The 27,113-nt window shown below is 59.2% G+C and overlaps 8 protein-coding genes across 8 annotated transcripts; 7 read left to right on the top strand and 1 right to left on the bottom strand.

Annotated features, from left to right (window-relative positions):
• Positions 1-365: 365 nt before the first annotated feature.
• On the top strand, positions 366-623 carry CcaverHIS019_0203330 (uncharacterized protein; the record flags this gene model as incomplete). The annotated part of the gene is made up of 2 exons (XM_060597332.1): positions 366-504; positions 544-623. The coding sequence occupies 2 exons, from the start codon at positions 366-368 to the stop codon at positions 621-623; spliced, it is 219 nt and encodes a 72-aa protein (XP_060454237.1).
• A 1,095-nt stretch (positions 624-1,718) lies between these two features.
• CDH1 (uncharacterized protein) lies at positions 1,719-3,891 on the top strand (the record flags this gene model as incomplete). The annotated part of the gene is made up of 5 exons (XM_060597334.1): positions 1,719-1,918; positions 1,953-2,098; positions 2,150-3,024; positions 3,062-3,544; positions 3,583-3,891. 5 exons carry the CDS (start codon positions 1,719-1,721, stop codon positions 3,889-3,891), a joined length of 2,013 nt encoding a protein of 670 aa, XP_060454238.1.
• Positions 3,892-5,824: 1,933 nt separating this feature from the next.
• CYR1 (uncharacterized protein) lies at positions 5,825-12,365 on the top strand (the record flags this gene model as incomplete). The annotated part of the gene is made up of 3 exons (XM_060597335.1): positions 5,825-7,951; positions 7,987-12,213; positions 12,249-12,365. The coding sequence occupies 3 exons, from the start codon at positions 5,825-5,827 to the stop codon at positions 12,363-12,365; spliced, it is 6,471 nt and encodes a 2,156-aa protein (XP_060454239.1).
• Positions 12,366-13,014: 649 nt separating this feature from the next.
• Positions 13,015-16,473, top strand: NAS6 (uncharacterized protein; the record flags this gene model as incomplete). The annotated part of the gene is made up of 6 exons (XM_060597336.1): positions 13,015-13,037; positions 13,144-13,306; positions 13,341-14,027; positions 14,062-14,286; positions 14,321-14,471; positions 14,507-16,473. 6 exons carry the CDS (start codon positions 13,015-13,017, stop codon positions 16,471-16,473), a joined length of 3,216 nt encoding a protein of 1,071 aa, XP_060454240.1.
• Positions 16,474-16,975: 502 nt separating this feature from the next.
• SET2 (uncharacterized protein) lies at positions 16,976-19,891 on the top strand (the record flags this gene model as incomplete). The annotated part of the gene is made up of 9 exons (XM_060597337.1): positions 16,976-17,402; positions 17,447-17,555; positions 17,595-17,681; positions 17,732-18,031; positions 18,068-18,171; positions 18,204-18,289; positions 18,322-18,429; positions 18,465-19,250; positions 19,289-19,891. The coding sequence occupies 9 exons, from the start codon at positions 16,976-16,978 to the stop codon at positions 19,889-19,891; spliced, it is 2,610 nt and encodes an 869-aa protein (XP_060454241.1).
• A 358-nt stretch (positions 19,892-20,249) lies between these two features.
• On the top strand, positions 20,250-22,646 carry CcaverHIS019_0203380 (uncharacterized protein; the record flags this gene model as incomplete). Its single annotated transcript, XM_060597338.1, has 5 exons — positions 20,250-20,365; positions 20,445-21,193; positions 21,226-22,061; positions 22,096-22,169; positions 22,211-22,646. 5 exons carry the CDS (start codon positions 20,250-20,252, stop codon positions 22,644-22,646), a joined length of 2,211 nt encoding a protein of 736 aa, XP_060454242.1.
• Positions 22,647-22,711: 65 nt separating this feature from the next.
• On the bottom strand, positions 22,712-23,974 carry CcaverHIS019_0203390 (uncharacterized protein; the record flags this gene model as incomplete). Its single annotated transcript, XM_060597339.1, has 4 exons — positions 22,712-23,429; positions 23,473-23,749; positions 23,784-23,862; positions 23,900-23,974. The coding sequence occupies 4 exons, from the start codon at positions 23,972-23,974 to the stop codon at positions 22,712-22,714; spliced, it is 1,149 nt and encodes a 382-aa protein (XP_060454243.1).
• A 309-nt stretch (positions 23,975-24,283) lies between these two features.
• Positions 24,284-26,953, top strand: CcaverHIS019_0203400 (uncharacterized protein; the record flags this gene model as incomplete). The annotated part of the gene is made up of 5 exons (XM_060597340.1): positions 24,284-24,374; positions 24,580-25,565; positions 25,607-25,772; positions 25,812-26,212; positions 26,252-26,953. The coding sequence occupies 5 exons, from the start codon at positions 24,284-24,286 to the stop codon at positions 26,951-26,953; spliced, it is 2,346 nt and encodes a 781-aa protein (XP_060454244.1).
• Between the last annotated feature and the right edge of the window lie 160 nt (positions 26,954-27,113).

Here is a 27,113-nt window from a genome sequence, read left to right on the forward strand (position 1 = left end):
GGGCCGCGCCAGCCTCCGCAGTCGCAGCCGAACTTTCCCAAGGATCCTTGGACTCTGGGCTAGACTTAGACCTATTGTTCCCAGTGCTCGAGATTGCAGACTCTGAGTCTGAGCTTGTCATCGCTCGTCCAAAGGCCAACGCAGACGACTCTGCTCTCCTCCAGACCGAGCCCGCCACCGACTCTGGCACGTCTGCAAACCTCATCAACATCACCGCCCTCACAACTTTAGTCACCGCCACCACAACCAATACCACCGCCGCCACCGCCGCCACCGCCAGCACCCTCGGCCCGTCCCCGGCCGACCTCCTCCCCCTCTCTCACCCAACCAACGCGCGATACCTCTCAGCGGTCCGAATCGCCATCATGGCAGCCGACGCTTACTCGCACGTCCTCTTCCGCTTCAACGAGATGAACCCGCCCTCGGCTCCGATCCAGACTCAACATGAGCCGATCCCACCGGCCCCACAGATCCTCCCTCTCTGCCCAAGCACGGGTGGGGGTTGTGAGTTATTAGTCTGGCATTTGGTAGTCCTGACACAAGCGTACTGCCTCCCCACGATGTTTAATGGGATCGTGTGGTGTATGCGGTGCCGGGGCCATGTGCGGGATCCTGTTTCGTAATACAGCGGATGAAGGTAGTTGGGGTGAGCGTGGTGCAGAAGAGATGAGGGGGGTGAGTGGTGGATGAAGGCACCGTGGCGGGATGGAGGTCTTTGTGAGCAATGTATATGAGAATGTGAACTGTATGGCAAGTCAGTGTGGGCTTGGTGAGCAGGTATTGAAGCCAGATGATGATGGGGTGAGCTGCGGTGGCGTCAGTCGTAACATGTGTGAAGGTGCGGCTTGGAAGCCAGCGGCCGGCGTCTGTCATGAGTCGCACCCAGTCGTCGCCCTTATCGCTCCTGTGATCAGAAGAGAGTATTGGTACACTGAGCTGCGAGCTGCGAGCTGAGAAGCGAGTTGCTACCTCCAGCATGCAAGCCGCCTGCTAACTGCTAACTGCTAACTGCTAACTGCTAACTGAGAGCTGAGGGTCAGCTGTCGTTGACAAGTGACGTTGTGGCGTGTGCCTGCTCATGGGTTGGGAGGGCGATCAATTCAAACGCCAGCCTAATGCTCTGTTGGATGAACTCTCCTAATGTGATGGCCAACTTTAATAGAAACTTTATTAAGGCTGAGTTGAAACCAATTCAGAATTTGGTTCCGTGTGTCGGATTGTTGTGCTCGCCACAGCTAGAGTCTAGAGTGAGGGAAGGTTGCTGTCATGAGACAAGTCCCTTGCCTCTCCACTGTTATCCTACATTCGGACATCTCACTCAATCTCTCCCTCTCTCTCCTTTTGTCATCTCGACTACTCTCGTTCTATATCCTCTCACTCTCTCTCCTCTCCATCGACCATCAACTTGATATCCTCCTGGTACTCTTCATTCTGCGCCTGTCTTACCCATTCCAACGTACCAACGGTATCCTTGCGACCTTTGTAACTGTCACGCCCATTTACCTCACTCGTCCCATTTGTCAAAACAACCTTCCCTCCACCCATCCATCCTCGGCCCTCCACCACCCCACCAACGTTCTCCTTCTCCCGTGATAGGACGGAAGACAAGCAACACCCAGGTCAACTGACATCAACAGCTGGCGCAGACCTGGGACCTGGGCTCAACCTCCCCAGTCACTCCTCTACCCAGTCTCATGTACGCATGATCAACAATGTCAATGCACGACACCGACTTCACTCGCAGATTGCGATCCGTCGCTTCGCCCGCGCAGCCTCGCTCTAATACCAAGCGGTCACAGTTCACCCACCACGACTTGGATCGGGATGTGTTTAGCGACCTAGAGCCACCCGGCACACGAGCACTGAGCCCGAAGCTCAAGGGCAAGGGCAAGGTCGTCGAGCGCGACTATGGAGACCGGTAAGTTGACACCTTCCCTCCAGTCTGACGTCAGCTTCATCCCTACGCGGGATAACGTCGATATCCATACCACCTACTCGCTCCTTTCTGAGGAAGGAGGGTACCTGAATGGGCAGATCAAGCCTCGCGCTCGCGGAAGGAACGTTGTCAGCTTGAGCTCTGACGCTGAAGCTCGTCGAGGTGCGTGTTTGGTTGTGTCCATGGCCCATGCGAGTACGCTGACCCTGGCAGAGGAGGTGCACGCAACATTCTCTAACCTTCTTAAGAACGAGCTGCTGCCGGGATCGATCACGCCCTCACGTTCGACGTCACCGTCAAACCGGCCGTCGCCGTCGCGGCTCGTTCGGGGGCGCAACACTGTCACCTTCAGCTCGTCGCACCATCCCAACCTTCCCCAATCCAACGCTCCACAGTCGAGTGCGGGGACAACACCTTTGCACCACCACCCGCCGCCAGGCGTCACGGGCGACCGAGCAGATCGAGAGTTATCGCCAGCATCGCACCTTCCACCGTTGCCACTACATGCTCCATCGACCCCAACATCCGGACATACCCGCCCACCAGGAGCCGGGCCAAGTTCTTCACAACATCGCGCACACCAGTCGCAGGTCGCGCTGACTTCTGCGGCGGCGGGAGCGGCCACACCGCCAAGTCGCAGAATAGCGTACTCACCACCTCCTGGCAGAGCATCACCGTCAACACCGTCCAAGAAGCGTATCTACAAATTCTCCTCTCCAGCATCGAGAAGGATGGCCGATCTTACCAACGGCAGCAATCTCGACGACATGGGCCACGAGCGGTACAGCGTCAGCCCTGTCGGCCGCAGCACGCAGAGCGTCCTCCTCAGCCCGCGCAAGAGCGTCAGACAGATTTCGCGGACACCATTCAAGGTTCTCGACGCTCCCGAGCTGCAAGACGATTTCTACCTCAACCTCGTGTCATGGTCACAATCCAACGTCCTAGGCGTCGGACTGAACAGCTGCGTCTACCTTTGGAGCGCGCAGACAAGTAGGGTCACTAAATTATGTGACCTTGCTGCCTCGCAAGGTGAAGATGGGGGGGACTACTCGACAGACTCCATCACTGGGTTAGAGTGGACGAACAAGGTAAGGATGTGCTCGAACGTGACTCGCTGACAATCAGGGAAGTACTCTTGCGATTGGGACAGCAAGGGGTGTTGTCGAGATCTGGGACGCCGAGTACTGCAAGCGTATCCGCACGATGACCGGCCACAGCGGTCGCGTCGGCTGCCTCGCCTGGAACAACCACATCCTCTCGTCTGGGTCGCGGGACCGCACCATCCTCCACCGGGATACTCGTGCACCCGAGCACTACATCCGTCGCTTGTCTGGACACCACAAACAGGAGGTGTGTGGCCTCAAATGGAACGCGGACACGGACCAGTTGGCCAGTGGCGGCAACGACAATAAGTTATTCGTCTGGGGTGGCACCGACAATCGGCCCACATGGCGATTCGGCGAGCATCGCGCCGCCGTCAAGGCCATAGCCTGGAGTCCCCACCAGCGCGGCGTCCTCGCCAGCGGTGGTGGTACCGCCGATAAGAAGATCCGGTTCTGGAACAGCTTAACAGGAGGCCTCGTCAGCGAGTGGGACACTGGGTCTCAAGTGAGTTGTAGATGCCCAGCGTCTCAACTGACGCGCAGGTGTGCAACCTCATGTGGTCGCGCAACTCGAACGAGATCGTCTCCACGCATGGCTACTCGGCTGGCCCGATCCAGAACCAGATCCACATTTGGCGCTACCCCTCCATGACGCAAGTGGCAACGCTCACTGGACACACATTCCGTGTCCTCTACCTAGCCATGAGCCCCGACGGACAGACGATTGTCACGGGCGCTGGCGACGAGACGCTTCGGTTCTGGAATGCGTTCCAGCGGCCGAGTGGCGAAGGGCGCGTCAACCTTTCGTCCAATGGCCCGAGTGGTCTAAACCCTTTCGCCAAGTTGCGATGAGGTATACGTCGTGGACAAATAGTGTCATGTTGCGCGGCCTGTTTGCCTCTTTTTTTCCCCCTCGTTCCATGGACCTTTTCCGTCACTAACATCAACCTGTAGCTAGCATTATGACTCTTACATACATCATACTTCCCATGCATTGTCGTGTGTTTCGTGGTTTGCGCGAGTGGTGAGAACACTGGAGAGGGACAAGGCAGTTGGGCAGACGTTGAGACGACGTAGAGACGCGACGCGGATGCATGTATAGCTGTTAGCTGTTAGTAGAGTTTTGTGCCCTGTTTGTTCCTTGGAGTTGAGCTGGGTGGTGTTCCTTGGATGGATTGAATGCCCTTGGAGACGGGCACTAATGAAGATGACGAATGATGGGTATATAGTTATTATCATAAGACAAGGGGTTGCATGGAGTATGGAGTATGTGTATAAAAGTGTAGAAAGTGACATTGGATAAGATGACGATGACGACGACAATGAAAAGGAGAGTGAGAGTGAGATTGAGGGGTGAGAGGGATGATGAGGGGAGAGTGATCGAGAGACAGGGAAGAAGGTGGAGATAGATTAACATTGCTTGTCCTTGATCCTTGAGAGGGCCTGAGGGCAGCTTGAGGTATCAAGGTAGTAGATGGCAAGTTATAAAACTATAAGGAAAAGGCTTAGAGGTGCCTCGCTCAGCATATCAGCATGCCATGAACCAGTTGATCCATGGTCCATGATCCATGATCCTGGCATCCTAGCCTCCGTTTCAGTCTAGTAGTCTATAAGTCTATAAACCCCTTGTGGATTTGTGAATGAGAGCATGTCAACATGTCAATATGCCTATATGCCAATATGTCAAGAAACCGATGACTGAGGATCTTAACTAGTTTGTAGAGACCGTGCGGCTAGATGACTTGTAACCAGCTTGCTTGCTTCCATTTGGTCACAGTTGCATCTCAAAGGCACTCTATCTATCCCCTCCCTTTCACCCCTTGTCACTGCCAATTCCCCCCTCTAACAACTGTCACTCGTCTCGTCTTAACAACTTGTCACTCTCCATCTATTTATCCTCTCTCTCTTCAGTCCGTCCATTCTTCCTAACCCAATCATCATCATCTCTTCCGCCTTTTTGTCACTCGTTTCCCACTTGGTGGTTCGGAGGCTAGGAGCCAGCGCCGTGCCGAGGTTGGGTCCCGTCTATCAAGGCACCGATCCTCAACTTGACTTGACGTGCACATCGGCCTCTCTCTCCATTGCACTTCCTCTCCTCTCCTTCCCACCTCAAAACCTCACCTTGCTCCTCCGCTCGTTAACCAACCATCCTCGGCCAGTTCCTCCTCCCTCGCCCTCTGCCCACACCTCCACTCCCATCAGGCCCCGCCCCACCCAACCCAACCCAATCCCATTCCCCTTCCCCCAACTAGCCAGCTGACAACCGGCAGCTCCTTGCTTCCACACAATCGTCTCACATCTTCTCACCTACCCACAGCACGACCACAATCCAACCTTACTATCCAACGCCACTCCATTCCTTTCATCGTCTCACTTCTCTGGTCGCACCCGTACACGCGAGCAGTGCCGCTCGATGACCACTCATTCGCTCTAAGTCGACACCCAGTTCGGCCTCTTTGACTACGACGCCGAGCCTCCACTTTACGAGTACAACTGGTCGTGACATCACCGATCACTCTCCTCCCGTAACCCCCACTCCACCTCCATCCTCTCCCGTCCTTCCACACCTCGTCTCTCTCCACCTCTCTTCCCAGCGCTTTCCTCGCACTTTGGCACTCTCAGTCGACCTCCCTCTATGGCGCCAGTAACGACTAGGGGCCAAGCCACAGTCTCTAGCGAGCTCTCCATACCACGGCCCGATCCCAACAACCAAAAGAACCGTGGTGTGGGCGACGCGCTCAACTCTGGCAACCACACCCACACCGTTCTGCCGGGAGCCACAATAATGGCGTCGCCACTCGAAGACAAGAATCTGATAGCGCACGGCGTCATGGGTTCCGCGCAAAGCGACGGCGACTCGAACGGTAAGGTCAGCCCGACAGGGAGCCAGCCGTCGCTCGCGGGGGACCATTTTGGCAACGGTCAGCAGTCCATCGACAGCCTCCACCTCCCTACTCCACCTGGCGACGGCGCGGATGAGCAGTATCCCGGCGTCGTCAGCGGCGGCCTTGGCTTTGACGCCGTCGACCTGTCGTTTGACGATTCGATGGCAGGCATCTTGGACCCTACTGCCCATGGGTCCCCCTTCCGGAGCGGGTCGACCCACGGCGTCAACATCGCGCCGTGGGAGCTCGAGGACATGCCCTCGTCTGTGCCGTCATCACGACATCCCTCGGTCGCCGGCGCCAATATTGCTCCCTGGGAGTTTGAGCCCCCAGCACCCCCGGAGCCGCCAGTAGAGCAGGCGTCGTTCTCACCGCCGGCCGAATCGCCCTACATGACCGAAACGAACACGATCCCGGGCCCTGAAGCGGTCGCCCAGTCCCAGCAGGAGCGCAAGCTCAGCCATTTCCCCCGCTTCCTTCGTGGCAATCGCGAGAAGAGCGCGGACGACGACGACGCGAGTTCGTTCCAAAACTACAGTATGGCAGCGGGATCAAACACATCGCTGCGCTCGACGTCGAGCTCGAGCTTGTTGCCAGACGGCGCGCAGACGCCGACCAACAACCGCTCGCAGCCGTACTGGGGCGCCCCGCAGGGGAGTTCCCCACCACCCACCGTCCTACTTGGGCGGGCCACGAGCATTGCCCACCCAGCAGCGCCTGGATACGTCGACAACCAATCCACACCACGGATGAGGCCGTTCGGGAGCGTCGCTGCAGGCATGAGCTCGAGCACGAGCGTCCAGTCCGAGGGAGGAGGGAAGAAGACCGGCAGGCTCTTTGGCGGCCTGTTCAGCCGCAAAAGCGGGCGGAGCGCCTCGAACCCTACACAAATGGTGCACACCGAGCCGCCACCGTCTGGGAACAGAAGGCCGACTGTGCCGTCGAGAATGTCGGTGTCCACGACGGCGTCTTCATTACGCAAGGAAAGCAGCGGGTCGACGCGGAGTACCGGCTCACAATGGTCGTCTTCGTCCAACAACACCCCGCCGTCGTTGACAATGAGTACGCGGTTGCCAAGCTTCAAGTCTGAGGGTAACATATCTCCGCTACACGAGGACAACGAGTACGAGGAGGAAGTCCACGCGCCCGACACGGGCATCCACCTCGACACTAACTTTGACGACATGGATGACATTGTCGACCAGAATCTTGCGGGTGTGCGCCCTCACACGTTTGGGACGATGGGCTCGAGCGACGCCCCCGCATATAACGCACAAGGAGCATCCCCATCCACCACAGCCGCCGGCGGTGGCCTGCCGCGCAGCGTGGTCGAGGCGAACAATGGGCAAGGCCAGTTCTCGGCACAGAACCCGTTTGGAGGCCCTGTACCTGCGGACGGTTCGCCGGAAGGGACATCGCCATCGCCTTACCAAGTGTCGCCGAGACCATCGATGGGCACGACTGGTGCCTCGCGCAGGGCGTCGTCGCAGTTGCGCAACGTGAGGATGCAATCGATCAGTTCGGAGAACAGCGACGTGTCATCCATGGGTGGGCCAATCGCGCCGTCATGGGCTCAAGGATTGACCGGCGACCCGACCATGTTCAACAACCCATTCGAACGGCAGGGCTCTATCGCGTCTATCCCGGAAGGCAGCGCCCCGCCCATGTCACCAGGCACTTACCTTCCTGGAGGCTACGAGCCGCCCAGTTTGGCGGGCAGCTTCCACCAGGCGGCGCCAGGCGTTTCATCATTCGTTGGTCTAGGAGGCATAACGGCTGCGTGGGCCGCGCCTGAATCGTGGGGTGTCGAGAATGAGGACGACGAGGGTGACGAGGACAGTGAGTCCAGCGGCGGAACGGAGGGCGAGTGGGGTCACGACGGCGACCACGTCCTCACGCCCACCGCCGAGGGCGCCCTCTCTGAAGCCGAGGGTGATGGTCCAGGCATGTCTCCCGTGAAGCAGCGCGCGATGAGTATCTTCCCACTCAAGCGCGGTGGTGGGCATGGCGAGGACAAGGGTCCGAACGTAAGTCGAATCCGAAGCGTGCCAACTGACAGCAGTACTTCACGCGCATTTACCGCGACGATGGGTCCTACGATGTCATGGAGTTTCCCTTGCACATGACCGTATCTGAGATGATCAGCGTGCTCTCGGGAGTGCAAGGCGGCAAGAAGGTCCAGACCACGATGAAGCTGTACATCCGCGAGCGAGGACAAGATCGGCAGATGCAGCCCTCGGAACGGCCGATGGCGCTGCAGACCCGACGCCTCATGCAGGCCGGTTACACGGACCACGAGAAGCTCGACGAGATCGGTAAGGGGGACATGTCGATTCTATGCCGCTTCATCTTCCAGAAGCCGGTGTTGCCGGTCATGAACCCCGAGGAGGAGAGCTCGTACGAATCGTTCGAGTTCATCGACCTCTCCGGCCGCGACCTGCAAGTCCTCCCGATTTTCTTACATTTGCACGCGGACCAGATCATCATCCTGAACGTGTCGCGCAATCCCATGACGGACATTCCCCTGGACTTTATCCAGGCGTGCAAGAGCCTCAAGGAGTTGCGCATGTCCAACATGGCGTTGAAGCGCGTTCCAGCCAGTATCCGCGAGAGTACAACGATTGCAAGGTTGGACCTCTCGAGTAACCGCATTCCCGACCTCGAGAGCTCGCAGTTGCACAACATTGCAACGCTCACATCGCTCAAAGTGCAGAACAACCGCCTCAGTTCGATCCCGTCCTATTTCTTGCAGATGTCGGCGCTCAAGTACCTCAACATCTCGAACAACAACTTTGAAGAGTTCCCGAACATTGTGTGCGAAATGAGCAATCTCTTAGACCTCGACGTGTCGTTCAACAACATCAGGGCGCTGCCAGACGACATGGCCAACCTCCGGTCGCTCGAGCGTCTAATCTGCATCGGTAACGAGCTCACCGAGTTCCCGCAATGCTTCAGCACACTCCAGAGTCTGCGCGTGCTAGATGTGCGGCGAAACCAGCTTGCCGACCTCACACCGGTGTACGCACTGCCGAATCTCACGACACTGCGCGCGGACAGCAACCATCTCGTCACGCTCGACACGCAACTGGGGTCCAAGGTCCGCGACTTCAGTGTCCCACACAACTCAATCACGCGCTTCACGCTTGCGCCGATGCCGGGACAGGTCGTGGCGTACGCGCTTACTCAGCTCAATCTCTCACACGGCAAGCTGTCAGGCCTCGATGACCAGGCTCTAGGCGAGTTGGTCAACCTCACGGAGCTCAATCTCAGTTTCAACCAGTTCACGCGCCTACCGTCGACGCTCAACAAGCTTGTAAACCTCGAAGTGTTCCTTTGCACAGACAACATGCTCGCTTCGCTGCCGGACGATACTCTGGGGCAGATGCAGAAGCTGCGATCGTGCAACATCCACAACAACAACCTCAAGGAGGTGCCAGAGGACCTCTGGCTGTGTGGCTCGCTCGAGGTCGTCAACGTCAGCTCGAACTTGCTCGACTCGCTCCCCGACCCCCCCGCAGAATGGTACGAGACGCTCAAGACCATTCAGGGGGATAGCGATCCGGCGCGCAAGATGTCGACCGCGTCCGCATTGACTACGGCATCTGCTTTGACGACCGCGTCAGTGGCGACGAATGCGTCGGAACGGTCTCAAATGGTACCGCCTGCGGGCACGTCGCTCAAGCGCCTGTACCTCGGCGACAACCGGTTGACAGATGACGTGTTCCACCAGGTTCGACTGTTCACCAACCTTCAGCGGCTCAACGTGAGCTTCAACCAGATCTCCGAGATCCCGTTGTACACGCTGCGCCACTGCACGTCCCTCGAAATGCTGTTCCTGTCGGGCAACAAACTCACGAGCCTGCCTTCCGAGGACCTCGAGCTGCTCACGCAGCTACGCGTTTTGCATCTCAACGGCAACAAACTGCAGACACTACCGTCTGAGCTTGCCAGCCTCAAGCACCTCGAGCACCTTGATGTCGGCTCCAACGTGCTGCGCTACAACATCTCGAACTGGCCGTACGACTGGAACTGGAATTGGAACACAGCGTTGAGATACCTCAACTTGTCGGGTAACAAGCGTCTTGAGATCAAGCCAACAGGCGCACAGGACCTCGGAAACCACAATGCCACATTCGGCGTCACGACTCACCGCCGTGACCTGTCCGACTTCAGCTCGCTCACGCACCTCAAGATCCTGGGCCTGATGGACGTCACGCTACGCATTCCATTGTTGCCTGACGAGTCGGATGATAAGCGTGTGCGCACGTCCTTCTCGGACATCAACAACATGAAATATGGCATCTCGGACACGCTTAACTCCATTGACCACCTGTCCATGTTCGATCTCGCTGTGCCACACTTCCGCGGCAGCGACAAGGAGTGTGTGTTCGGCATGTTTGGAAGGTCTGCGCCATCGGTGCCTTCAGGCAAGATCCCGAGATACGTCCAGCAGCACATTGCATCTGCCCTCTTGGAACAGCTACAGACGCTCAATCCCGAGGAGGCGGTGACGGAGGCGCTGCGCCGAACATTCCTCTTTATGAACAAGGCCGCTTTTGAGTCGCTGTCCAGCTCCGAGCAGCGCAACCGCGACATGAACGCGCAGTACCTTACGCAGGCGACGCACCGCTCCACCCTCCACTCGCGGTTGCGGACTGGCGCGTCGGGCGCGGTGGTATATGTCGTTGACAAGACTCTGCACGTCGCGAATGCGGGTGATATTCTCGTCGTGCTCTCGCGCAAGGGCGAGGCGGAATTGCTTGGCAAGAGGCACGACCCGACGGACCGCGAGGAGACGGCGCGTATCCGCCGCGCCGAGGCGTGGGTCTCGCCAAAGGGTCTCGTCAACGACGATAAGGAAATCGACATTTCGCGCGCATTCGGCTTCTACCACTCGCTCCCTGCAGTCAACGCTAGTCCTGAGATCAGGACACGGCAGCTGCAGGAGACGGACGAGTTCATCATCATCGGCAACTCAGCTTTATGGAAGTGCACGTCATACCAGACAGCTGTCGACATTGCCCGCACCGAACGTGACGACCCGATGATGGCTGCTCAGAAACTGCGCGACTTTGCGTTGTCGTACGGTGCCGAGGGGAGCATCATGGTCATGGTTGTCAACGTGTCCGACCTCTTTGAGACGCCCGGTGGGCGTAATCGCGCCCTCACGGGCGGCCCTGCGGAGGAGCAAGTGGCGCGTCGTCGCCGCGGTGGCGAGGCCGAGTTTGGCGACCGCACGCTCAACCGCCTGCAGCAGGAGATCGAGCCGCCGACTGGCACAGTCGCGCTCGTGTTCACCGACATTGTCAACTCGACGGTGTTGTGGGAGACGAACCCTGGCATGCCGACTGCTATCAAGATGCACCACAACCTGTTCCGTCGACAGCTACGCCTCGACGGAGGATACGAGGTGAAGACGGAAGGAGACGCGTTCATGGTGTCTTTCCAGAGCGTGACGGCGGCGATCCTGTGGGCGTTCAACTGCCAGATCGGACTGTTGCACCTCGAGTGGCCGCGCGAGCTTCTCGAAAGCGAGGACGGCAAGGAGGTCTGGGATTCGCACGGGACGCTTATCCACCGCGGTCTGCGCGTACGTATGGGCATCCACTGGGGCACTCCTGAGTGCGAGCGAGACCCCATCACGCGCCGCATGGACTACTACGGCCCGATGGTGAACCGTGCGGCCCGTATCCAGTCCTCTGCCGACGGAGGTCAGCTCATGGCTTCACAAGACGTCCTCAACATTCTGCGCCAGCTGCGCGAATACATCGAGAGCTCGGACGACCACACCCTGGACGAGCTACCGCCCGACACAAAGCGTGAGGTGGCAGAATTGCGCCGCATCGGAGGCATCGAGGTCAAGGATGTCGGCGAGAAGAAGCTCAAGGGTTTGGAAGTCCCTGAGAGGTTATCCTTGATGTTCCCGAAGGAGCTCTCCGGCCGACTGGAGCTGTTCACCGGTCTGCGCGCCAACGCGCAGGTCACCGAGCAGAAGGCGTACGCGTCTGAAAAATCTATCGACGATACGCGGCAGCTGAGCATGGTCACGCTGCGGCTGGAGGCGCTGTGCGCGCTCGCCAATGCACCACCGCCAGGCGGCGACCGCACCCCACTCCCAGCCGTCAGCGGACCAGGCCCGCGCAAGAGCTTGAGCTTGGCAGCCCCGAAGCAGCCAGCACCGCCCAACCTGCAATTGGGCCCGCTGATTCGGGACAACGTCACCGAGGACGAGCTCGTCGAGATCATCGCGAGCCTGACGACACGAATCGAGAATTGTCTTTCTACATTGGTGAGTCTGCATACTGGTTGTATAGCTGACGCCAGTACCTCAAACATCTGGGCGGTTTCTCGACGGTATTGGCGGCGCTGGAACAGGCGACGCGTATCGATAAGACGCTGCTGGTCCACGCGCTGAGCCTCATGAACGGATCGATGGCGTAGCATGTCCCAACCTTGTGCCCACATTGTGATTTCTGTATTGCTGTATTGTTGCCGTGCATAATGCATTGTTGGAATAGGCTAGGCACCGGTGGCGGCGATGGAGCACGTTTCAGCATGCCGGGACAGGGATACCGGGAGATCCGAGACACAAAGGCGCAGAGGCCGCTACATGCCGCACTGTACGCATGCCATGGCGGCGTCGACCGTGCACTGGGCCGCTCCCACACCACCTCACGTTGCTCGCTATTTACTCTTACACTTGCTTTCCGACGCCATCTCCGTCATCGTCTTCTATCTCCATCTCTGAATGCTCAGTGCCGATCAGTGATCGGGCCACGTGAGTTGGGTTGAATCCACGCGACATAAACAAGCTCCACCGATCAGGCAGCCAGACAGCCAGACAGCCAGACAGACAGCACTGTCTCATCACCACAATACTCTCCACTCTTCTTCGCGATAACAAATACCATCTCATCTCCAAAGCTCACCATCACCGTCACATCACTGTCACTGTTACCTTCACCGTCACTTGTCTTGTCTTGTCTACACCTCTGGCCTCACCTGTCCGCTCCTAGCAACCACACCCACCCACACCCACCCACACCAACCCACCCGCCCCTAACCCACCTCCACGCTGTACCGTCGGACAATGACGGCCGCGAGCTCGGCGCTGTGAGTTCACCTTCTTCCTCAACCTCCCTCCCTCCCCTCCGATACTTCCCTCCCCCTCCCCTTCTCCCTTTTTCCCTGCTACTCCCTCGCCTCGCGCTAACGCCAGACCTGGTCCCCTCCAATCGCCAACGCCGGCGTCCATTGAGTCACTCCTCGAGGGTGCGGACGACGCGCGCGCGCATCTCATCCTCGGGCATGCTCTGCAGTATGCCGTATCACGCGCCGACGTCGAGCTCGTCGGTTGGCTATCGGCCCTTGATGGACGATGGGTGAGTTTGGCCGGCAACGACAGCCTGACACCAGTCCGACATCCTCAACGACGAGGTATCGACACTCGAAGACGCCGACGGCTGGGGCGTCGTCGGCATGGCGATCCAGAGCTCATGCGGCCAGAGCGAGAAAGAGGAGATTGTAAGACTGGTCGTTGGGCGGTGGGGCGTCGTCGCTGGTCCGCGCGACGGGCGAGACCGACACGGCTGGACGCCGCTCCACCTCGCGGCGTTACTCTCGTCCCCGCAGACTGTGTCGGTGCTACTCAACCGCGGCGCATCGCTGTCTGCCGTCAACGATGCGGGCTTTACACCCTTCGACCTTGTGACCGGCATGGACGGGCGCGAGAACCTCGCCCTCCTCCTCGACCCCTGGGCAGGTGGGACACCACGCACGCCCTCGTCCCCGCAGTCATCGTCTGACGATGCCAGCCAAATTGCCCCCGAGCGCCGTGCGCAGATCCAGCGGCGGAGGATGCGCGTGGCGACGTGTGTGGCGAACGCACGAAGGAGAGAGGAGGAGGCGGGAGTCGCGGCCGAACGGGAGAGATGGGTGCGCGAGCGCGCCAAGCACATTGGCGTGGACGCAACCGTGTTATACTCCCAAGACCATGTTAAGGAGGAAGAAGGAGAAGAGGACGAGGAGGAGGAGGAGGAGGACGATGACGAGATGGAAGTAGACGAGGCGCTGGGCGGCCTGTCCAGCGACGTGCGCGCCAAGGTGAGCCGGCTTGCGAGGTCCAAGCTGACGCTAGGTGGACATGGACGCGTCGCTTCTCGTCTTCTCCCTCCACCAGCTCCCGGTTCTCTTCGACGTGTTCATAACCTCGTACCGCCCCGTGTGTAAGCCGCGGGCGCGGCGCGCTCTGCCCGCCAACGCGCTATTCCTGTACGCGCGTTTTGCGCACTACCGCTGCGACGCGGCGTGGCTTGAGGAGCTACTGTGGGGAGCCGTCGAGGCGATTGAGGGTGTGGTTTACGTGAGCCCAAACAACTGGATGCAGCTGACAACAGGGCAAGTCGGAGGACCTGGCGTCGCTGGCGTTCTGGGAGTACAACATTACCCTGCTGCTGTACCTCCTGCGGTCGGATGCGGACCTCGCCGAGGCGTGCGCCGACGCCGACCTACTCGTCAACTTTGAGGAGCTGATCAACGCCATCCATGGTGGGTTATGACAAATCCAACACTGCTGACCTTAGTGTTCATCATACGCATCGCCGAGCGCAAGATTGACGAGATCTTGGAACCGGCCATGCTCGACTTTGAGGCGCTCGAGGACTTTGACGGCGTGCGCTTTGCTGACGAGTGGAACATATTCCGCTCGTTTGGTAGGAAAAACAAAGACAAGCGCGAGACACCTCTAGCCGCGGCCGTGTTTAGCCCACCAGCGACGACGTCCAAAAGAGGAGATGGCGCCGAGTCACCACTAGGGACGCCAAGGTCCCGGCCGACGTCAATACAGGACTTGAGGGCGACAGTCGTTGCGGCCAAGGCTGAAGCCAAGGAAGTCATAGCCAACGGCATCGGTAAGGCGCAAGCGGTATTAGGCGACAAGCCCAGCCCACGCAAAGTTGCCGACATACTCACGAGTGTGCTGCTCGTCCTGCAGTTGTACGAGGTCAACCCCGCGTTCAATGTGCAGGTGTTCTCTCAGACGTTCTTCTGGATCTCGAGCGAGCTGTTCAATCGGATCATTACGCGCCGCAAATACCTCTGCCGAACAAAGGCCGTGCAGATCCGCATGAACATTACCGCCCTGGAAGACTGGACGCGCGCAAACGGCCTCCCACCACATATTGCAAGCCGACACTTTGTGCCGATCATGCAACTGCTCCAATGGCTACAGTGCTCGTCGCAGATCAAGGAGTTCGACATGTTGATTGGCACGGCACAGAACCTGCGCTCCCTAAACCCGCTCCAAATGCGCCGCGCAGTCCGCGACTATCGGTACGAGGTGAACGAGGGGCGCATGGCCGACGACTGCAATCAGTACCTCCTGCAGCTCGTGCGCGACTGGGAGCAGAGGCGAGTGCACATCAGCGTGCAGCAAGCCGAGGATTCCGAGGCACCGACGGTGGCCAGCCGTGACTCCCACGCGATGTCCATCGAGGCGCTCTTTGACGGTTCGGTGTCTCTTGCCGAGTGGATGCCCGAGACAGGCCCCGAGGCATTGGGCGAGCTCCTAGACTCACGGCATATGTTGCCTTTCTTGATCCCGCAGGACATCGACTACCTCCTCGCGCGGCCGCCAGCGGACGCCGCGTTCTCCAGCCTCATGACGGAGAAGCCGCCACTACCGGATGGTTCGATCCTCAGCCGTCCTCTATCTGTCGCGAGCTACTCCTCGACCAGACCTATGGGCTGGGAGGCGCCGATGCACAAGGAGATCTCCCGTCTCCCTGTCCACTTCTTTGCGTGGATGAAGCAGAGGCAACACGTGGCGCAGCTCACACGAGACGCTACGAGACAGCGTGAGGACAAGAGTCGGGTGCGTGACGACACGACGCCCGGTCCACCAGCAGTACCCCCCAAGGCGGCTGCCCGGAACAGCCCAGAGATGGCAGCGGTATCTACGCCAGTAAGGGTACCGGATCCTCAACGACCCGTGACGCCATCAACACCCCTCGGCCCCGTTTCGGAAGACCGCGAAGTGACTCCACAGGCGGGAGAGCGGATGAGCGCAACGGACCGAATGGCTCGCGTAGTAGCTCAAGCCCTTGTTAACAGCCCACGCACACCGCTGCCGCAGCAGTCTGTCCAAATAACGCAGGCCGAGAGAGGCCTGGCGCGGCGCGCTTCGCAGGAGCTGCGCTCATCTGACAAGCCTGCGCCGGCGCGTGAGAGCATCGAGCTGCGCCAACGGTCGTCGAACGGCTCACTCGCCAATGAGGGCTCGCCGCACTACGAGCTGGGGCGGCACCAGCGCGACGGCGACTCGATCTCGAGCCTCTCGAGTGTGTCGAGTTCGCCGGATAAGAGGCGGTGGTGGCCGCAGATGGCGATGCCGAAGCAGAGCCCGCGCGTGGTCAGCAGTGCGAGCGACGATATTCCTCTCCAGCGGCTCAAGGACGATGTGGTACCGCTGGGCAGACTGAAGAGTGGGGTGCGGCAGGACTCTGCGGAGACGATCCGGCCCCGGCGCAGCAGCAAGGAGATGCTGGCTTAGACTAATAGATTGCATGCATGCATGTATGTCAGTTGTGGATGCATTAATGGATGCATGGTTTTGTTTTGAGGGCGGGATTGGGAGTATCGGCTGTGTCAGCAAGCAGAGCATCATGCGCGCGGATAGTGTGAGGTTTAAGCCCTGGCTTGCTGGTCGGTTTGCTGGCTGGCTGACTGGCTGACTGGTGGCCCAGCCTGGTTGTAACAACACGATTCTAAGGTTGTAAGAGTAGATAGGTAACACGATCTGACCAAACCTACATTTTGCCACCAACCATCCTCCTCAACCTTAAACCACCTTCCTCCCATCCACACTCTACCCATACCACATCATCATATCCTTCCACTACGCGCTACTCACTACCCACCACACAATCCTCCTCTCTGTCACTACGCCCGTAGCTGCCACCGACCCGCCCTCGTCACCCCGGCATCTCCCGCGCGACGCGCGCGGGAAGCAACCCATCGCGTTTCCTATCCCGCAGCAGCGGATCCTATGAACAATGGATGACCGCGACGCCGAGGCCGTCGAGGCGCTCGGTCGCGTGCGCGTCGTCTCTGGCCCCTCCTCTCCCCTCCTCTCCTCCCTCTCTGGTCCGCCTTCACCCCCATCCCTCAAGCCATCGCTGAAGCGCTCGTCCACCTCGCCCGCAACTCTCGACACGCTCTTCTCACCCGCGTCACCTCGCCCCAGCGTAAAGTTCGACCTCCCCTCTCCCGACTTGGGGTCTGGAGGGTCTCACTCATCATCGCCCGGACCGAGTCGGCGAAATAAAGACTCGCCAGCCCTGGTCCCGCAGTTACCGCTTGCGTGGGACGAGGCGCTCGCGAGCTTTGACTCGCTTGCGCGGTGTGTATATGAGCGCAAGGATCTGGGGTTGAGCCGCGAACAGGATGATATGATGGTGTGCGACTGTTCTTATGATCCTGGTGAGTTGCTAGAGAGATGAGGGGAGGAAGGTCGCTGACAGCAGACGATCCGTTCAGCGCTTGCGGACACGACTCGGACTGCATCAACCGTGCCATCTTCATCGAATGTCTTGCCAAGGAGTGTAGGACCGGCAAGCACTGCCAGAACCAGCGGTAGGTGTTCAGACTTCGTGCGACCTATGCTGACGACAGGCTCAACCGGCATCAATATGCACCCGTCGACATTGTCCTAACGGAGAAGAAGGGCTACGGTCTGCGCGCACGTGAAGATATCCCTGCGTGAGTGGCAGCGCGGCTACGAGTTTGGAAGGATTAGCGGCTGACGGCAGGGGGAGCCTCATCTACGAGTACATCGGTGAGGTGGTCGTCGAGAAGACGTTCCGAGAGCGCATGGCCGCGTACGCAGCCGAGGGTATCAAGCACTTCTATTTCATGATGCTCCAGAAGGAAGAGTACATTGACGCGACGAAGAAGGGCGGCATCGGTCGCTTTGCCAACCACTCATGCAATCCCAACTGCGAGGTGCAGAAGTGGGTTGTCGGGCGGCGCATGCGCATGGGCATCTACGCCAAGCGCGACGTGATCAAGGGCGAGGAGGTTACGTTTAACTACAATGTCGACCGTTATGGGTGAGCTTGACTCCGTGCTGGACTAGCTGACAGCAGACACACGGCCCAGCCCTGCTACTGCGGCGAGTACAACTGTGTCGGCACGATCGGTGGTAAGACCCAAACGGACGTTGGCGGCATGGACGACCTTCTCCTCGATGGTGAGTGCGGCATGCATCGGCGCTGACCCTAGCTTTGGGTATCTTGGACGACGTGACAGCTGGCGGCATGAAGGGCAGCAAAAAGAAGAAGTCCCGGCAGCTCGACATCGACTACATCGTGAGTGGCGAGGTGTGCAGCGTTAACGTCAGCCCGTCTTGAGACCCATCGAGCTACCAGAAGCACCCAAGGTGTCGGCGGCAATTCGCCAGTCATTAGAGCACATTCCCGTGTTGACCAAGCTTCTCGACCGTGTCAGGGTGAGCTAGGCGAATCCCCTTGGAGCTGACGGCAGATGACCGACGAGCCTGCTGTTCATCGCCAGCTCATGCGTCTACACGGCTTCGGCATCATGACGATCATCCTCACGGACCAGGCGAACGATCGCGACATCGTCAAGCTCGCATTGGAATGCCTGGACAAGTTCAAGTCGACCATGACGTATCGCAACAAGGTGGAGGACTCGGGCATCGAGGATGTCATCAAGGTCCTCGCAGACGGCGGCGATGAGCAGCTAGCGACTGTGGCGAAGGACCTCTTGGACTTCTGGTCGACGCTCGAGATGTCGTACCGCATCCCACGTGTCCAGAAGTTACAGTCGTTGGACGAGGACGACAACCAGAACACGACGACCATTGCCGACCACGAGGCCATGCCACGACGCCATTTCCAAGTCGACGACTTCATCAACACACAGACCGTCTCGTTCAAGGCTGCTCCCATCCGCCCCGTGTTCTTTGCTCCACCAATACGGCATCGCCTGCCACCTCCGCCGCCTCCACCAAAGCCCGTCGCGCCGGCACATGTCGTTGAGCGCTCGAAGCTCGATGCCATCATCGCCATGGCCGCCGCAAGTGCGCAACCTGGGGCTGCGCCTGTCGCTTTAGACACCAGCAGTGGCCCACCACGGGTGGAGGAAGAGCCCAGAAAGCGGCAGAAGACGGCCCATGTCCTGACGCCTGAGGAGGAGTGCAAGAAGGAGAAGCGCTTGACCAAACTCGTTGGCGACGTGGTCGTCAGGACCATGTCCAAGTACAAGGACCAGATGGACCACGACACCTTCAAGCGCTACGCCAAGGATGTAGGTTTTTTCAAGACAGACATACCTGCTGACATTAGTGCACCTCAACCCTGGTAGAAAAGGAGAAGCGGGGTCGTTCTTACGCGTCACACAGACATCCTCAACTGTCAGACGAGAAAAAGGCCAAGATCAAGTCCTTCACCAAGGACTTTGCACACAAGCTCCTGCGCAACCTCAAGTCCAAGGGCAAGCTGCGCCGGACTGCCTCCTCGTCGTCAACACGCTTGACGGACCACTCGCCAAACACGCCGGCCATGACGCCATCGCACATGGCCCTGACGCCGTGGGACACGCCAGCCAAGGGCGAGAGTTCGGCCGCGAGCGTGGCGACTTCGACACCACGGGGGAGCATCACCGGTGACTCGCTCCTGACCGAAATGTTTGGCGAGGACGACGAGATCGACGAGATCGATGACGGGGGTGCGCCGTCACTCGCACCTGACGCGACGCCCTGGACGTCCACGCACGACGTGAATACGCCTCCACCCGTCAGCCCGCACGTGAACGGAAGTGCGGTGCTTGAGCGGCAGGGATCGGACAAGCCCGTGGTCGTCGACCATGCGAGCGGACCATTTCTTGCACGGGGTCCGGTGCTCGTGGACCGCTTCGAGGGGTTCAAGAGCAGCCGGCGGGGCAGCTAGCGGCGGGGCAGTTAACATACGTAGGGGACGGGAAGTAATGCGAGCCGTGCATCAACAGCGATGGATGCGTTATGTTGCCAGGTTGGACAAGGCTGTGGTTGACTGTGCATGATGACTGAACATTTGCTTCACTGTTGTTCCAAGATTCAATGACGGGATCAATTTCCTGAAGTTGACTGTATGCTGTAAACGGAATTTGTCTCTTACAAAGGTACAACAAGGCCTCATTTTAGACACACATTGGCTCTCCTCCGCCCATCTCTTCCGCCCACTTTCAATCACCAAAACATCTCGTCCTTGACGCTCGCCCGGCCCAGTCTGGCCCAGTCTTATCACCGGACCAAGCCCAGGACCAACAATGGACGCACAGGTGACCGCCTCAGCCTCTTCGCCCGGTGGCTTAGACCGCAGTGACGGTCCCTTGCGCATCAGCCAGCGCGCTTCCAACTCGTGCTCCTTTTGCACAAAGCGCAAGTGAGTATCTTATCTCCCCCACAACCTCATCCAGGACCTCACCCGGCCGCGCTGGGGCTCAAGCACATACTGACGCCAGAATCAAATGCAACAAGAAGACCCCTTGTGACAACTGCATCAGGCGTGGCCACCCCGAGGCGTGCACACGCGTGCCGGCCATTGTGCGCGGACGCCTTGTCAATGCTCCGAACGCGACTCAGCGCGCCCCGCTTACGCCGGATGAGATCAGGCTTCTCCGCGAGGGCCAGCTGCAGCGTGAGAACCTGAGCCTGCGCCGGCGCCTCAACGAGCTCGAGAACCGCCTCCGCGAGCTGGAGGGGCGTGACACACCAACCAACCCGGTGGATCCAGCCAGCATCGGGACCATCAGCTCGCCTGGGGAGTCACCCACTACCGCGAATGCGTTCGCACACCTGCTCAATGCTGTGACGACGGTGCGGTCCGGCGCAGAGACGGAGCGTAGTCGACAGGACGAACCTGATGTCCTCGAGCCATTCGTTCACGTCATGGCCATGCCTCTCAATAAGCAAGACCGCCCCAGCTCTCCACACCCTCGCGTCCGCCAGGTCATTGCCGATGCGCCCGGCTCCATCAGCTCCTTACCCGACCTCCCTAGTCGTAAAACGATGGACATGGCCCAGGCCGATCTGTTAACCTTGATTCCCACCCCGGAACAAAGCATGACAATCATCCGGGCGAGCCTAAAGTACATGAGCTTCTTACACTACTCGTGCCACATACCCTCGTTCATTGTGGAACATGACGAGTGGATCCAGGCAGTCAGCGAGGGCCGAGAGGGCGGCAAGGGCGATGCCTGGCTGTCGTACTGTAAGCGATCCCATTGACTGCACTGACTGCAGACTTCTCCCTCCTCTCTGTCGGCATGTACTTCTGTGGGGATCTCATGGCGCCCGAGCTCAACCTGTCGGTGGACGAGACGTCGTCCCTCTCGTCGTTCTGGTTTGACGTCTGCCTCGAGGCACTCAACCGGTCTAAATTCATGTCGACCAACCCGACGCTCGAGGCACTGCAGACCATCGTAGTCCTCCCAATGGTCTCGTACAACTTTGGCGCATCGGCCTACACCGAGTCGCTGCTGCACGTCGGCCTTCGCCTCGCTCAGCTGCTCAAGCTGCACCTATTGACGGCGGAGCCGGCGGATCACGACCATCTTCCACGCGGCCTCATCCAGCGCGAAGTGGGCCGCCGCGTGTGGCTCCTCCTGCGCTTGGGCGAGGGCCGCCCAGACTTTGTCAACACTGGTGGTCTGCGCCTCCCGCAAGGCCAGACTGTCGAACCATTCAACGCCAACCCCGAGGACTACACCGACACGAGCGTTAACCCACGTCCGTTCTCCCAGTTCGCCGTTGTCACGCACCTCCTCTGTGCCGGGCGTCGATACCGCATCTTCCGCCAGTTCTCTGAGGCCTTTGGCGAGGCCGCAAGCCTTCGTGACCAGTACGCTATAGCTCGCGCGGCCGACAACGAGCTTCAGAACAACTTTGCCGACTTTGCCTGCCTACAGAACAGCGACAACGATACGTTTGACGAACGCTTCGACCTCAACAGTCCACACGACCACAGCCCGCACTCGCGCTACATCTGGTCTCTCCTCATGCCGGCGGGTACGATCCTTGTGTACCGCAGCTTCCTGGGCCGCGCGTACTCGGACGACCGCTTCACCGAGGTCCGAGAGGTGAGCTAACCGACACATTGGCAACTGACATCAGACTTGTCTCGCTGCTGCGCGGGAGATTTTGCGCCAGCGCCGCCGTCGCGTACCGCCCATGTTCCAGCGCACATGGTGAGTGCTATGCTCTCCAATTTGTTCTGCACTGATGCCAGGCCCATTGCATCGTATACAGTCCTCGCGGGCGTTGTGCTTGCCACGGAGCTGGTGCACGGCTCCCCCAACCCCGCGATGCACGCCAAGCTCGTCTCTGAAATCCAGGCGATTATCGACAGCTTATGGTTGTGCGGTACGTCGTCGCTCGTCGTGCAGCGTGGTGTACCGCTTCTGCGACGATTCATCGACTCAAGCGAGGCACAACCGCCAGCCGCAGAGCCGTCGGGGTCCGAAGACAACAAGGCCGGCACGTCAAACGTCAGCGATGCGCCGATGGTGCCCGCCGCACAGGAGCTGTGGCCAGGCTTGCCGCCGACTGGGACACAGGACGCGACAGCCGACACTTGGATGAACGCGAGTGAGGATGTGTGGTCGAATGCGCTTGTGGCGCTCGAGAACGACGAGGCGAGTGGGTGGTGGACGACGCTTCTATAGACGTTTGGGCTCATCTAATCATGCTAATGCCAAACCACATTTTCTAGTAACAATCCTAAAAGTAACTACTTGGGGCCGTGGATGACACACTTGATCACGGGCTTGCCATCCTTGTCCTTGCCGGCACGAGTGAGCTCAAACGCCTCGAGCGCATTCTCGAACGAAAACTGGTGTGTGAGGAGAGGCTTGAGGTCAACAAGCCCACGGGCGACGAGGTCAATCGCGAGCGGGTAATCGCCCGATCCATAGCGCCACGATCCCTTGATCTTGATTTCGTTCGTAACAACGCGGAACATTGGAATAGCGACATCGGGCGGCCCAAAGCCAGTCTGCACAAAAGTGCCTCCCGGCCGAACAGCATTCAGTCCCATGGCGATGCAAGTCTCGGCGCCGGTCGCGTCAACGACGAGATCGATAGACCCGTGCCCGCGCTCCGGAATTGCAAGATCGGCCAGGAGTTTCTTCGCCGCCCGCAACGCGTACTCTGCACCACTTTCCTCCCCTTTGGATGGCGGGGTAAAAGTATCCGTTGCCGCATAGGAACGGGCGAAATCCAGCCGGTCGGCATTGATATCCACCCCAATAACCCGCGCCGCCCCAATCCCCTTGGCCACGGCCATGGCTAGTAACCCGACCGGACCGGCGCCGAAAATAAGCACGTTCTGGTTGGTACGTAACCCGCCGACATTCGAGACACTGTGTACGGCCACCGAGAGGGGTTCCATCATGGCTCCGTAGATTGTCTCGACATTGTCGGGGAGGGAATAGACGAGGTCGTGCGGGCTGCTATTAGTGAATCTCATATATTTGGGTCTTTGGGACGTACAGCTTGTAGTAGCGTTGAAGGGTGCCGTTGATGGGGGGGTAGGCTGCGAATTCCATGTGCTCGCAGATCTGGTATTGACCAGTGCGGCAGTCCGAGCACATCCGGCACGTCGTCCCGGGCTCGAGAGTCACGCGGTCGCCCACGCGAAAGATGGGCTTGTTGGATTCTGCGGCGGCGGCGAGGTTCGCTCCAAGCTGCACAATCTCGCCAGCCGACTCGTGACCCAGCGCCATCGCCCCACAACACGACACCAAGCCCAAACGGCCCGAGTTGTAAACTGCATCAGTTCTTTACATTGAAAGGGGACCCACAGTGCACATCTGAGCCGCAGATGCCAGTTTCCTTGACTTGGACGAGGACGTCGTCGGGGCCTACTTCGGGTACAGGAAGCTATACGTCAGCGGCGCATGCTAGGGGTGTCAAGTACCTGCTCATAACTGGTGTTGAGCTTGCCGTGGAGGATGAAGGCGGGGTTATCCCTCGGCTTGAATGGGGTTGCCATTATGAGATGGAGAGAGGAAGGTTGTAGATGCAAGAGGAGATGGGAATGAGATGAGTGAGTTGGTGTATTGCGGGGAAGGAAGGGGAAGGGAATGGCTTCCATCTTGCCCCGTGGGGGTTATAATAGTACAATTGCCGGTCCGGACTTGTGTAATGGCATCAAGGGCTTGAAGGGTTAGTTAGATCTGGTTCGTCGTCTGCCTTTTGGGCGCCTTGTTTGCGCAGCCAGGAGAAATATCTTGGCTCCCATTCCTTACTTTTACTGCTTGCTCCTCTACATTCTACACATTCACTCTCGAATTTACAAACAATGGAGCCACAGCACCCACAGCGCTCTACCCCAGCCCCAGACCAAGGCGACCAAGGCGCAAAAAAGAAGCGTAGGCGTATCCACCTCAACTGTGAGGAATGCCGACGTACCAAATCAAAGTGTGAGACATTCTTTTGACAGGCACAGTGGCGATTCCGCCGCTATCTCTCAGCCACCGCCAGCCGCCGCTCAGACCATGGCGCACAGACTATCACTGACAACAGGTAACAGATCATGGCCGTGCAGCGAGTGTGTCAAGAAAGGTACTTGTAAACACTTTTCATCACTGACAGCAGGGATGGCCCACATCTGCCCCAACCAAGTATCTAAAGTCACGCAGCCCAAGAGTGTGACTATTGCCGAGCTCACGAAACGCGTCCAGTGTCTCGAGGACGCGTTACGGCGGAATGGCCTCGCGCATGAACTTGAGACCGTGGGAGGAGACGCGACCCCACGCGGCCCACCAGAGAGTAGCGAGACGGGGTCCTCGCCAGGAGGCCAAGTCGAGAGTGGCATGGTCATGGCCGCCATGCTCGGCAAGCTGGCGCTCGGTCACATCGGCACCAAGCGGTATCCGGGGATGGAAACGACAGCGTTCTACCTCTCCTCACCTAGCGAGAGCGAGGACGAGGAGAGCGATGGCGACGGACGTACCCGCTCGCGGCGCGCTGATGCCGAACTCTGGCGCCCGCCCTGGGGAACGTCGCGCGGCATCTCTCTCACAGGGAGAGGCCACCATCTTCCAGGCGTGTTGCTGGACCGGTGCCGTGCCATGCTATGTTCGCGTCGAGCAGCCAAGGACATGTTTGACCAGTTTTTTGAGGTCACGAGCTGGCGTATCCAGCCCATGACCCCTGGCTTCTTCGACATGGTCCTCGCGAGCGTGTACGACTCGCCAGAGGGTGCCCACCCGCACGACCTTGCCGTACTGTTCGCAACCCAGGCCATGACGATGCTTTTCGATGCTGATGCGGCGGCGGCCGCTCCTGGCTTCCAGGCAGTTGACTACCACCAGACCGCGTATTCTTGTCTGGTGGCTGGCAACTTTTACACCGAGACGACATTGTCGTCTCTCGTCTGTCTCCATTTGCTGGGTAGCTTCCTCATCAACTCGGACGACAAACGGCTTCCGGACGGCATTTTTCCCATCATCGGCCTCGCCGTTAGACTTGCTGTTATTGCTGGATACCACCGCGATGCGGCGCCCACGCACCTCTCCCCGGCCGAGATCGACTGGCGCCGCCGTATCTGGCACGAGTTACTGGCGCTTGAGCGTGTACACGTACGTCCGCTGAAGACTGTCAATGCCAAGCTGACACGCAGTGCCTCACTGCCCTCCTCCCGGGCTCTATCAGCACCAAGCACTACGACACGCCGTACCCATCGGATGCCCACCGCGAGGGCTACTTCTGGTGGAAGTGGAACCTCGGGCGGCACATGGCGCGCGTGTTCGATTACTGGACACAGACCGAGACACCAGACTATACCGGTGAGTTCACGCAACCCTGTACAGCTCACTAACGTTCAGCCGTGCAGGACATTGATGCCGGCCTCCGCCGCTTCCTGCACACCCTACCGCCCCACTTGCGCTGCTCGACGTTCCCCATTGGAGCGTTCCCTCTCAGTCGGCCCGGCGCACCGGCTGTAGTCGTGTCTCCGGCGCCAGCTCCTACGCCGTCGCCCCCCTCCGCCAACTCCGACTACCCCAGCACTATCTCGTCTGAGCGCCTCACCCACCAGCAGTACCGTATGGCGACCCACATCTGCATGGTCTTCTTCTACTTGCACCGACCGAGCTTCATGCGCGCCCTTGGGGCCGGTGACACCAACTGCGAACTGAGCGTACGCACCGTTGTCGAAGTGTGCGAACGCATGCTCGAGCTCGTCAAGGGCATCCTAACACATGACCAGAGCATGTCGCGGTGGTTTGTGAGTACTCCTTGCCGAGTCCGGCCTCTCTGACCCCAGTCCTTCGCCGCCGATCTCTTCTCCGTCCTCCTGTGCCAAACCGTGCTCGTTGTTAAGACGACTGACCCTGCTCTCGCACAGTCGCGTATCGCTGTTCTCGAAGAAGGCCTCGCCGTGCTGGAATGGACCGCGAGACTGAGACCAAACTCGAAGAACCGGGCGCTGGTCGGCCGCACGCGTCGCCTCGCCGCCAAGGCGCGCGAGGCCGTCGCCCGCCTCCCCGCGAACAACGCAACTGCCGCGATTAATGGCTTCGGCTTGGGTGTGCCAGGCGAGGTTGCCCCTGTGGACGCAGGATCCGGAATACCACTCCACGCAGTCCCAGATTTCACCGTCCCAAGTATCCCGTTCTTCGACTTTACAGTTCCCAAGATCGAGCCCGACCTCGATCTCGGCGCAGTGTCCCTACACCTGACCCCCGATCTGAACATGATTGCTTCAACACCTTCAGACGGTTCTGGAGCATCTGGAGCAGGTCACGCGACCACGGTGCCCTGGTCCACCACTCATGGCGGGATGGAGATGCAGGCGGAACCGAGCTTTTCCATGCCTCTAGCCCCGAGCACCAACGACGACCAGTTTGACGCGTGGCTGGCCATGCTGTTCCCAAGCGGCAGCGAATCGGTCGTTGGGGACGTTGTTGGGGACGTTGTTAGGGACGAATGGATGAACCCGAGCTGGAATGCGGGCAACCCTACTTAGCCCCCTAATTTGGTCTGAGGTTGGGTGAGGTATGGAAAATGGCGTGACTACCTACCACCCATGAACCGGATACCTCGGCGCCGGACTCTATACCCCGCCCCATTCAACCCCGAGGAAGCCACTCAAAGCGGCGACGTCCTAGATAGATAATGTTGGCTTC

The sequence above is a fragment of the Cutaneotrichosporon cavernicola genome (assembly GCF_030864355.1).
Source record: "Cutaneotrichosporon cavernicola HIS019 DNA, chromosome: 2".
NCBI lineage: Eukaryota > Fungi > Basidiomycota > Tremellomycetes > Trichosporonales > Trichosporonaceae > Cutaneotrichosporon > Cutaneotrichosporon cavernicola.